Genomic DNA, 12,942 nt, shown 5'->3' with positions numbered 1-12,942 from the left:
CAGAGGTAACTTTGGGTCTTCCATTCCTGTGGCAGGCCTCATGAGAGCCAGTTTCATCATAGCACTTGATGGTTTTTGTGACTGCACTTGAAGAAACTTTCAAATTTTCCGGATTGACTGACTTTCATGTCTTAAAGTAATGATGGACTGTCGTTTCTCTTTGCTTATTTGAACTGTTCTTGCCATAATATGGACTTGGTCTTTTACCAAATAGAGCTATCTTCTGTATACCACCCCTACCTTGTCACAACACAACTGATTGTCTCAAACACATTAAGAAGGAAATAAATTCCACAAATTAACTTTTAACAAGGCACACCTGTTAATTGAAATGCATTCCAGGTGACTACCTCATGAAGCTGGTTGAGAGAATGCCTAGAGTGTGCAAAGCTGTCATCAAGGTAAACGGTGGCTACTTATATATTATCGATTTGTTTAACACTTTTTTTGGTTACTACATGATTCTATATGTGTTATTTCATAGTGTTAATGTCTTCACTATTATTCCACAATGTAGAAAATAGTAAAAATAAAGAAAAACCCTCGAATGAGTAGGTGAGTCCAAACTTTTAACTGGTACTGTATAAACTCTGCAAGTCTTACAGTAATGTGCTCATAATCATAGCTTTAGCCCCGGACCTAAGCCGACCAGACACAGCTTAAAGCAGGTCATTGGAGAGTCTTTAAAGAAAAACATCTGCTCCAAAGAGCCACCAATAGACTTCAATTATCTTCATCCAAGAACCTTAAGGTAGCATGTGTCTAGTTTCAGAGCAAATACTGTTTTCATATTGTTGCAGTGGGTAATAAGCATCAAAAATACTCATGTATACAGTACATCATCTCTCATCTCAGTCCTTATTAAAGACAGTATACCATATCTACTGTAGTCCTAAAGGGTTTCCTCTACTGTATGTGTAGATTCAGATTGAATTCCAACTAAAGCTACAGTACTACTATATAACCATAACATAGCCTTCAGCTTCTGTACAGAGGTTTAACCTCCTTAATACGCATAAGGTAAGCTGTTGAACATAAAATAAATGCATTCAAGCAAATGAATGCTAGTGTGAGTGTGGTTTAGTCCTATCCCTAGTCAAAAGCATAGCGAGATATGACTGAAGGGCACTAAGCTTCTAAATATCTTGTTTAGATGATCTATGGAGAACCAAAACTCTTTACCGAAACAAAAGATTGAACAGTGAGAGAGAGGAAAGGCTTGAGGGAGTTTATGGTCATTTGCTATTGCGGATTCACGTGGGTGTCAAATATGAGATTGGATTTCATTGGATAATACGGCCCAGTTCTAAGGTGGCATTATTTAGTATTTGAATGACCTTTTGTGCATTCAGATATCAGTACATTTTCCGTGCTACATCCTGAATACGAATAGTTGTTGGCTAATTTCCCCATAGTATTTAAGGGCTCGTGCACATTTTAGGAAAAATAAGCAAAAGCAAATAGACATGGAGAATGTGATGATTTGTATTTGTCCATGCATTTTTTTGTATCTGAATATGAAAATAAAAGTTATGTTAGGGTTGAGGATATTGTCCCATACACATTATCCATTGAGAGGAAAAGTATGTTTAAGATTCATTGAAGGCACTGGTTGTTTGACTATTAGCAGCATTTTACATAAACGTACAATATCTCTGCAGTAACCTGTGACCTGACTTGAGTGGGAAGACGGTTTTCCCAGGCCACCACTACCTCTCCATCGTGAATACAGTTATCCAGAATGAATTCTACAGACATGTCACGCCCTGGTCTAAGTATTTTGTGTTTTCTTCATGTATTGGGTCAGGCCAGGGTGTGGCATAGAGTTTTTGTATTGTGGTGTGTTTTGTCTTGGGATTTTGGAATGTGTGTATAGTGGGATTGTAGCTTAGTGGGGTGTTCTAGGAGAGTCTATGGCTGTCTGAAGTGGTTCTCAATCAGAGGCAGGTGTTTACCGTTGTCTCTGATTGGGAACCATATTTAGGCAGCCATATTCTTTGGTTGTATTGTGGGTGATTGTCCTGTGTGTCTTGATGTCCTGGTTAGAGGTTAGTAGACACTTGTATAGGCTGTTTTCATTTTGTAGTGTTAGTGTTTTGTTGTGTGTTACGTTTGTTTATTAAAGATGAATCACAATAGACACGCTGCAGTTTGGTCTGACTCTCCTTCACCATTAGAAAGCCGTTACAAGACAAAAACACAGATTTGACTCTTTTTGGAATGATAAACATGCTTGTCGACCAATAACCAATCTATAGTCCAAGATTAGTTTCAGAGGCACATACTGTATGAAATCGTTACATGGTGGATGCAAAATGCTACCATGGTACATTATTGTGACGTTCAATGTGATGCTCATGTTCTGATTGGCCTGTGGGGTGACGGGGGGTGGGATTTACCCTGGGTCATCCCTGCCCCTACATTCTCAGTGGGGCTGAAACCGTTCTGGTTGGTCTTGGTGCCAATGTCAATCATCTGGTGGAGGCGGAGCTTGCGGCAGTAGATGGAGGCTGCCTCGGGTTCAAGGGCAATGATCAGCTGCTCTGGGTTGTCACGGGGAACCAGACCAGCCTAGAGAACGGCAGAGCACAAACAGGAAATACTGGACATCAGCTTTTTCCTTAACAGGTCTCAGAAAGATGACCTCAATAAAACCAGCAATGTGAATAACTGTCCTAGTAAGTTACTATAAACATCCCTCATTGGTAAATATTCAGTGTATGTAGGATTCAAGATACCTCAAAATAGAAAGTAAGACAATATGGCCGTCAGCAACAAACTTTTTCCTGAATTAATTTAGGAACATCAAAGTTACAATGTCTACATACCCTTACTCAGTAATACAACACTATACCATATACAGCTGAAATGGAACAATTTAACACAACGGTCATTCATCTAAAACATAATCTAGTTCACTACTAAACCATAAATGGCTTTTGGAAAAGTATTGGGCTCATGGGCAGGCCAAAGATTTGAATAGGAAAATACTGAAGGGATAAATCATGCAACCCTAGCATAAATGCAATTCCCAAAAGCTATTACATTTCTCGAAACATCCACAAGCAACAACTGCTTTTGCAGCATTCGAACAACGGCTTAACTTGAAGGCCTATCAGTCAACATGCTGTTCTGGCTGGTTTGTGTTTCTGTCCACAATATACACAGAAAAAGACAGGCAAAGTATAAAAGCTGAACATTGCATCACATCTCTGTGCTTTGTGAGATTCTGCATGTTGCGGTGAAGGGGTCAAGGAGAGTGAGGAGGAAAGGAGGAGAGGGAGACGTGGGTAAGGTAGGGGTGTTTCGTTTCCCCCAGTACCAGTAATAAAAGATCTAGCCAGAGGATGCTGAGTCACTGCAGATACGCAGCCACTCCCACTCCCCCAGCCCCTAACCAAACATCCTCCCCCTCTTACTGTGCCTCAACCTCCACTGCAGATATCAGGTGATCAAGCTGTCTAAAGAGCCTCTCTCCTCTCATATCTCTCTCCTTCTATTGCTCTCTTCCCTCTCTCCTCCTCCTCTCTCTCCAGCCCATCCTCTTTGTTCACTGCAGAGGGGAGGGTGGTGTCTCTATCCGGCGGCTGCAGCCTCAGACAGACTGCCACACCCATGTGACACTCTCTCACACATACTAATGTACTGTACCTCCACCCCTCCCTCCTCACACACCCCTCCCTCATCACACTCCCCCCTCCCCACACACCCCTCCCTCCCCACACACAAACTCCTCTAGCCCTCTCCCCTGAAATTCCTCTACACAGAGTACCACACCGTATTACCATGTGCCCATCGCACAGCTCTCTGCAGCTCCCTCCCACCACTGTGCTCCTCTGGGGGAAAACAAACAACCCTGCCTTTCTTACTATGCTGTAAGCTGGCATGTGTGTATTGTGGAATAGCATACATTGGAGTTAGAGTTGAACCAAGGTATTTGCCTTATTTATTTTCCTCTCCCTCACAGCCTATTGAGAATGATCACAATAGCCCCTTCATTCTCATCCTCAGTTTGCACCCCCTCCCTGCTATCCCTTGTCTCACTGTCCTATCCTCAAATTCTCTCTCTTGGGACGACTAGTGATGAAATTATCCCTCTCCCTGGTGGCTCCCTCCAGCTGCCCTCCCTCTACTCTCTGTCCTCTCCTCTACTGCAGTCGTGGTGGATCAGTCTTTCTCTCTCTACCCCCATACAGGAGAGAGAGCAATAGAAAGAGGGGGAGGAGAGTAGTCGTCACTGTCTGGCACTGCAGCTCCAGAGCAGCAACCAACCTCTCTCCTATCGGTAATAAATCACAGCAGCAGCCAGGGTGGTAAAGCTAATCATGCACCGTCATCACTTTCTCTCCCAAGTACCTGCAGTGCCTCTGCCAAACGAGAGCTAATGGCGAGACTGTACGGACACATCATTTACTCTGAGGGAGATAGATGGTTTGAGAGGCAAACGTTTGTCATTTGAGCTGTTGAAAGCAGACTACAGCAGACAGAGAGTAATTTGAAACAAGGAATATTTGACTTTCAACCTTGCAATGCGTGTCTGTGCGTGTGTTTATGCATGCATGAGTGTATGTGCCTCCCTGTGTGATTGCATGCGTGTGCACATGGACGTGTGTCGATTGACAGGGGCCAACCCACCTTGTAGGCTGCCTCCCTCATGAACTGCTTGGCTGGCATTTTCCAGATGGCTGGCACTGTAATGACCCATCTGATGTCTGAATTGTCAAACTCTGCACCCGCCTGGTCACTCAACTCCTGCACGGGATCACATCAAGCATGGCATCTATGTTCCCTGACCCACCATAACATCAGCACTATCGCTGAGCATTAAATGCGACATCTAATTAATATAAGATACATGTATTCAATATATGAAACTAATGTATTTATTTTTTTGCATGTACTATACCATGCAGTAGAACCTGGTAATACTTTACCTTTAGTGCTTGCTCCTTGAAGAACGCCAGAGCATATGCAAAGATATCAATAGCTTTTACTCTCTTCCCATTGGCTGCATGGAGTTCTGTGTCGATGGAGAGATTCTGATTGGGGGAAAGAAGGGACGACAGAGAAAACTAAAGCTCCACCTTATCGTAATATTTTCATTTAAACACCCTACAGACATCTACTGATAAATACTAAGACAGACCCCAGTCAACATACTCAGCCTTATCCAAATCATGTCCACTTTACCAAATCGTGTCCACTTCACCTCTATGGTGAAATATGTGCAATAACAGTAGCCTGGGCTCACAGTTACTGGCGGTGTTACCTCTTACTTGGCACAGAACACAGAACTTCAAGAGCTTGCTGCAATGTCAGCTCAGGGCAGCCAAGCTGCTAGCCCAATAATGGACTAGAGGAGCCTAACGTTACTCCAAGGACCTTACATGTTCTGCTTAAAGGGCGAATTGGCTCTGGAAGTCAAAACAGCCAAATACGCCTTCTAAGCGTGAATCGATTCTCAATTGCGGTACGGTTCTGGAAACATAAATCCCTTTACTTTCATATCACATCAAAATAATTTCACAAATGCAAAACATACACTTACTGTACACCAGTCGCGGTCAGTGCCGTTTATGATGAGGGAGGACAATTTTTTTTCATGAGCATGGCCTTTCTATTACAGCATGTTGGATGACTGTCATTCACATTCCATTCACCCAGTTCAATGTAACATCGATAGGTTTAGGCTACTACATGATACTCAAATAGTCCCTATACCCATCATGAGGTGGCTACAACCAAGTCTATGAATGAAAGTTCACAACAAGTCGAGAGAAACATTTGAGATGACAGACAGTGACACATGGACAGACAGTGACACATTCACCACCTTGCACACTCTTGCCTACATCATCTTATCTAGGGTGTAAATGAATACACCCCTGATCATGCATAAACACAGTTCACCTTCATAGTAGCCATAGTATTCCTTCTATCCTCTATGCACTCTCCTCCTCTCACCTTTTTTCTTCATTGTGGACTTCAATGAACAACACATCAGCTGTGGGACCAGGCGAAAAAACCTTTCCAAGTCATAACCGCGACACACAGCCTACATCGTTGTCCCCATGTTAGCTTAAAGTAACGTCCTAGTCAACATAACGTTAGCTAATAGAACTAATGCGTTAGTAATCCCGCTACAATCATTCAGTTACAGTATATAGTCAGTAAGCAGTTACACCGGCAGTCGCCAGTGGCAATAAATTAATAAAACCAAAAGCTTAACTTGAGTTCCAGTGTTGTGTTGGATAGTCATAGCCAGCTAACTAACATAGCATCCCTCTGTTTGAGCCGGGTGTTTGACTAACTAAACCAGCCAGCTGCATTTACTGCTAAGTACTGTTGACTAACCCCTGACACTGTACGTTAAATTGTGACGTGCCATGACGTAACGTACAGCACGCATAATGCAACTCATTCTGTCGTACAGCCTCTCTCCACCAGGTGACGCGCTTCTCTCGCAGATTAAAAACAAGAAAGGGACAGGGTAAGGGGGGATACCTAGTCAATTGTACAACTGAATGCATACATTTTTTGCGTCATTGCTGCAAGCCAACATGACTCTCAAAAGCCACGACAGCTGCTGTTTACTTCTGAAGGTAACTTTAGCACCGCCCTAAAAACCCATTTCAAATTCGACACGAACTTTCAAATAGGTATGTAATGAAACATTTTATAAACTTTTAATAGTGTTTTATTTTCATTTTAGAGGTGATAAGTTGGACAGATCGGGTGAAAACACGGCTTATCTCCCCCTTTCCCTATCAATGCAGTAGGTTTCGCTTCCCCACCCGTCATTTTTAAAAAGACCAGATGGAGCTCATTGCCTTCTTCAGTCATGCAGAGATGGGCATCATGAAGGTCTCGTCATTGATTTTGCTGGAAAGGGGAGAAATTGTGCCTTACAATGGTATTCATATTACAGTTGACCTGGAAGTATTACGTTTTTTTGTGCGCAAAAATAATTGTACGTTACTGCGTGATGTACAAAAGTGCGTAAGCTAACTATAAGTGAAACTGAAAAAAATGACGAAATCTCTCTTTCTCCTCCTTCATTTTGGAAGAAATTAATTTGTTGAAAACTGTTCAACTATTGTCTTTCTCTCTCTTTGAGTCAACTACTCACCACATTCTATGCACTGCAGTGCTAGCAAGCTTATGCTTTCAGTACTAGATTCATTCTCTGATCCTTTGGTCGTGTGGACAACATGTCAGTTCATGCTGCAAGAGCTCTGATAGGTTGGAGGATGTCCTCTGGAAGTTGTCATAATTACTGTGTAAGTCTATGGAAGGGGGTGAGAACCAAGAGCCTCCTAGGTTTTGTATTGAAGTCAATGTACCAAGAGGAGAACGGAAGCTAGCTGTCCTCCGGCTACACCATAGTGCAGAGTGCTGTTGTGGCTACTGTAGACCTTCATTGAAAAACAGTGTGTTTTAATCAATTATTTGGTGACGTGAATATATTTAGTATAGTTTTATCTAAAACTTTTTCCAATTTTTATTTTTATGAAATTTACTGAGGCATGGTCCTCCACTTTCTCCTCTGAGGAACTGCTGTACACTGTTTTTACCGGCTTTAACACAGTTGCAGCCGACAGTATTTTTCAGCCTTTCGTTCACACACAGGTGTTAGGAGATGCAGAAAGCTAATTAGCACAGGTAGTCGACTCTATTTTCCGTCCGTTTTCCATAAACACTAACATGGAGAAATGGCCGTGTGAGAACACTAACACTAACCCTGTGTTTAAATGGAACATTTTATGTATTGTTTATTATTTCTCGCTGATATGAAAGGTGCTTATGCTTCCAAAACTGTACCGCAAGCGGTGCGTGTTAATGTACAGGCCGAGCATCGTGGCTCTTAACAACACTCTTATGGACTCTTATGTGTAATGTAATGGAACTGAGAGTCTTGATCAAGGGCTACCAAGCTGCCAGCCCTGCACAAGGGCAGACACAGAGTAATAAGGGAAGTGTGTGTTTGCGCGAGTGTGTGTCTTTACCGCTGTTGTATGGAGTTTCATTTTGAACTTCTCCAGGTAGAGCCAGTGCTTGGACTCGGTAGGGTCCAGGTCGTGGTAGAAGTCACGTGCTGCATAGCCAAAACTATGGAACTTCCTGTCCGGGGTCAGGAGGATGGTGGTAGGCGTCTTCTGATTGGACACTCCGGGGTCGCCGCCCTCCCAGCGTCTGGGAATGAACACAAAACATTTAAACCAATGAGCAACTTGGTTAAGTCAACGTAGTTTAGTTGAAGTTTTACTCTAATTTCAATGTTTACAACGCAGGTTCAAATGAGATGACAACAGTACTGGGTGATTACTTTTTTTCAAATCCAATGTATTTTCCACGTTTATTCCACGTTACAATACGTTGACAATTTACGTTGAAACAACATTGATTCAACCAGTGTGTGCCCAGTGGATTATATATTTCATCTGTTGAAACAACTGGTTGAAAACTATGTAGGCCTACTTTCAAATGATACTGGTAAATTATTAAGGGCCCAGACAGTTCCCTGCAGTGCATTTTCTATATTTGTGTCAAAGGGCTCAATAAGGTGGAATGCATAAGAACATTCGTGTATCCTGTCAATATTCCAACCTGAACTAAAATGTCTGCAGACTAAAGACACGACCAAGGTCAATCACACAAATTCAAGTAGTGTGTCCTCATCAGTCCCTCGTTGTCAGTCTAATGGCTTTCTGAACCTGACCTACACGTTAATTGAGCTACACTAGTTCTGGGCAAATCAAGACTAACTATAATTAGTTTGCTTCCCTTGGAGATTAGTGTATGTTTGCTAAGTGCCCTGATGAGATTATGGGTCTGTTTTACTGGGGGAGAAGCCTGCTGTGATGGACTAAATTGGAAAATTTGGGGGAAACCACTAGATGCTCACTGCTAATCTAAATCATGATGGAGATTATCTTGGGCTCTTCTGCGCACAATCCAAGTTTATCATTGATAGTTCAGATGTTCTTCATCATCATCATTATGATCATTGCCATCGTCATGACCATATTCATCATCATGCTAGATGGTATGTCCACAGCCATATGGGAATCGTGATCCTCTTTGAAAAGACCTAGAGAATTCTGCTCCACTCCAAATCACATCACAGTGTTTCATGATCATGCTCTATGAAGCCCTAATCTATTTGATACAATCCAATAATCCTGACTTGAAGCCTATTTATTCAAAACTCATTCTGTCACATGATTCAAACATTGCAACAACAACATAGCCTCAATGTGACTGCATCAGCGTATTAGTCATTGTAACAGAAATTAAAATCAATGACTGCACATTTTTTCACAGTATAGCTAAACTGATCTACATGTAGGAACATGACAGGTGAAGAATAGCTTTCTGTATAACATAACCTTACATAGTCTGGAATAGAATATGCCTTACTGCATTAACAGCTCACTGAATAATGCATTAAGGAGTGAGAGTCTTTAAATTATGCATTTATTTTCACTGTGCGTACAGTATGTAAAACTGGGATTTAGAGCAGTGGGAGGCCAGAGGTCAGACCTCTTGACAAACACAATTTAAAAGCCTTACATGCTGACCAGCCCGGACACGTCGCGTGCACGAGCGTCGCAAAATAAATGTAGAAATCCATGTTATTCAATTATTGCACCCACACTGCTCGCGCGCCAACGAGCGTCTGCGAAGCCAAGGGCTAAAATAGAACTCATTCCTATTTCTGACGCAGATCGCGCTGAAAGTCCTGCATCTCCCATCTCCCCATTGGTTTATAGAAGCAGGTACCCACGTGCCATCTCCTCATTGGTTATACCCACGTGGGTGACTGAAAGACTAACTGTTTTGCCGGTAGTCATGGTAATACAATGAAAGTTTAGATGCGATCACCATATAAATTAAACGAAGAAAAAGCCTGGAAGGAGGAGAGATGACTAGAAACGATTCGGTTGGCCGTTTAATGTGTGGATTAATTGTCGGAGTAGAGGTCCTTGTGCATTTCAGGTAAAATAACAACTCAATGTTTATATCCCAGGACAAATTAGCTAGCAACAGCAAGCTAGCTAAATTGGACAAATTAACCTTAGCTAGCAAGTGCAAGTTAACTAGCTAAATTGCCATACATGTTTAATGCTTTTCGACCTGTCCCCAAATTAATGACATTGGTTCAGAGTTTGTTTTGATATTTTAACCTGCGTGTCGTGATCGCGTTTGGTGTGGGGGGACAAAATACATTTATGCACGATAGCACATGATGGTTTGGGTTCCGTGTTAGTGCACGTACAGTACATATTACTAAATGTGTTTCATCACCCTAGGGATATTACATTAACGATACTCGATTTTTATCTTGAACAAAGACATAGAAAGAGTTGGAAGTTTATTCAGCACAGAATTTCTACATCTCTGTGTAGGGGCTTGTGATACTGTTCTACCTAGTAGTCTAACCAACAAAAGTTTCTAAACTGCTACAGAATTGATTTTCTGGTGCTAGAAAGTGTTACCTGTTGTCTGTTAATATTTTGCAAGTGGGAAAGTGCTGATTTTGATCGAGAATCATGCATAAAACTGTAATAATCTGTATATAGAGTTCCCAGACATGCTTTCTCTATGGAAAACTCATTAGAACTATTGGTGATTGCCAGTTAAATCAACAAGTTTAACTATGAATTGAAAAATTATTAAAATCAACAAAAACTTGCAACCACATTGACCTTTTACAGATGGTTTACTGCAAAACAAGAAAAAAAAGAAATTCTATCTAAAAAAATGAACACACCAAAAAATATTGTCAGTTGAAAGAGTAAGAGTGTTGGAAAGTTCTTGAGGAACTTCAGGAACTGGCAGCCATTTCAGAATAGCTGTTTTCTATTGGTTTGAGTGTTTAGCTATGCAATTGGATCAGTGGTGTAAAGCACTTAAGTTGTTGTTCGGGGAATCTTTACTTTACTATTTCTATTATCCACAACTTTTACTTCACGACATTCCTAAAGAAAATAGTGTACTTTTTACTCCATACATTTTCCCTGACACCCAAAAGTACTTGTTATAATTTGAATGCCAATTCACACATGTATCAAGAGAACACCCCATGTCATCCTGGCGGAATCACTAATCAAACATGCTTCATTTGAAAATTACTTCTGAGTGTTGGAGTGTGCCACTGGCTATCCGCAAATTAAAATAACAAGAAATTGGTGCTGTCTGGTTTGCTTAATATAAGGAATTAGAATTTATATATATATTATTAAATTTACTTTGATACTTAAAGTATATTCAAAACCAAACACTTGTAGACTTTTATTCAAGTAGTATTTTACTGGGTGACTTTCACTTTTACTTGAGCCTATTTTCAATCAAGGTATCTTTACTTTTACTCAAGTATGACAATTGGGTAGTTTTCCACCACTGAATTGGATCCCTGCTCCATTGTGAGGGCCAGCGACAGTGAGGACAGGGGATGAATACTAATGTCTATGTCATAGAGACGCAAATAGCTGATGCTCACTATCAATACACCAATGCATTCCTCCTCTATTCAAAGAGGAGTTCTACCCTGAAATCTCTATCATGTGAAAATGTAAATGTTACAGCACCCCAAAATAGTTCATTTGAGGTATGGGCAAACTTTACAGATCCAGTCTGAGGGCTTATCCAGTGAAGCCATTGTTTATGTAAGGTTTTGGGGAAGATGGTTCCATCCTAACTAAATAATCTTAGAGCTCTGGGTGTTTTCACTGCAAGGTCTAGTAGTACTAGTAAAAATATATTGCTCAACTGTTATCTGATGTTTGGAGTTAATGACAGGAGAGGATTCTGCAATAGATGCTTCTCTCAGTCTGGGTCTCTGTGTGTCTTTGTGTTTCATCACCCTAGGGATATTACAATAACGAAACTCCATTTTTTAAAATCTAGAACAAATACATAGAAAGAGTTGGAAGTTTATTCAGCACAGAATTTCTACATCTCTGTGTAGGGGCTTGTGATGCTGTTCTACCTAGTAGTCTAACCAACAAAAGTTTCTAAACTGCTACAGAATTGATTTTCTGGTGCTAGAAAGTGTTACCTGTCCGTTAATATTTTGCAAAAGTGCTGATTTTGATCGAGAGTCATGCATAAAACTTTAACAAGCTGTAAATAGAGTTCCCAGACATGCTTTCTCTATGGAAAACTCATTAGAACTATTGGTGATTGCCAGTTAAATCAACAAGTTTAACTATGAATTGAAAAATTATTAAAATCAACAAAAACCTGCAACCACAATGGCCTTTTACAGATAAGATTAGCCAACCCTGCTCTAAGATATACCATGAACTCAAAGTTAAAATAGGGCCCCTTAAAACTAGCGCATGAAACCATATAAACACCTGTCGGTTTTGTGAGGTACTGCAATGCAGTGTATGGAGGTTGGCCCTGGTGCCTGGCACACACAGGGGAGAGAGTTGACCTGTGTGTTTTATGAGTCAGAGGATCTCAGGACTGTAGTCCAGCTTCTTCCTCAGCTCAGTGAACCAGCTCCTCCTCCCAGCTCTAACAGGACCATTACACTGACTGGGACCATGACGACCGCCAATGAGGCATATAAGTGGTGAGAGAGGGAGCAAACACTGTTTCATTTGCCTTCTAAAGACAGTCATTGGCAATCCAGTTAGAAGCCTCTGCGCCCTATACATCTCCATTTGATGACAATGAATTTGAGGAGCAATACTTTGATCAACACGTTTAACCTGGCTATCAGCAACCCTTCTGGTATGATTATGCCTAGACAAGTGCTAAGACCAGAAAGTTGAACTATGCATTCTTATCATTATTAGCTATCTCTCTTGCATCACCTGCCAGATAATATTTAATAAGACTGCTACGGAAAAGAACAGCCTGACCTGAGTGAACCTCCCTATGACTGCTTCAATCTCGCTCTCTCCTCCTGCTATCAGGGACTGCATTGCA

General features: G+C 41.3%; 1 protein-coding gene across 2 annotated transcripts in view; it reads right to left on the bottom strand.

Annotated features, from left to right (window-relative positions):
• The window catches only part of LOC115113261 (heat shock protein 12A), a 45,334-nt gene that overhangs the window by 11,973 nt on the left and 20,419 nt on the right, over nt 1–12,942 (bottom strand). For both annotated transcript variants that reach the window (XM_029640731.2, XM_029640732.2), the window contains exons 4-7: nt 8,007–8,193; nt 4,935–5,039; nt 4,636–4,752; nt 2,400–2,571 (exon numbers count right to left, since the gene is read on the bottom strand). In XM_029640731.2, coding sequence (XP_029496591.1) covers nt 2,400–2,571; nt 4,636–4,752; nt 4,935–5,039; nt 8,007–8,193 — 581 coding nt within the window. The remainder of the gene's footprint in view (nt 1–2,399; nt 2,572–4,635; nt 4,753–4,934; nt 5,040–8,006; nt 8,194–12,942) is intronic.

The sequence above is a fragment of the Oncorhynchus nerka genome, linkage group LG28 (genome assembly GCF_034236695.1).
Source record: "Oncorhynchus nerka isolate Pitt River linkage group LG28, Oner_Uvic_2.0, whole genome shotgun sequence".
NCBI lineage: Eukaryota > Metazoa > Chordata > Actinopteri > Salmoniformes > Salmonidae > Oncorhynchus > Oncorhynchus nerka.
This window is presented reverse-complemented; position numbering and strand designations above follow the sequence as displayed.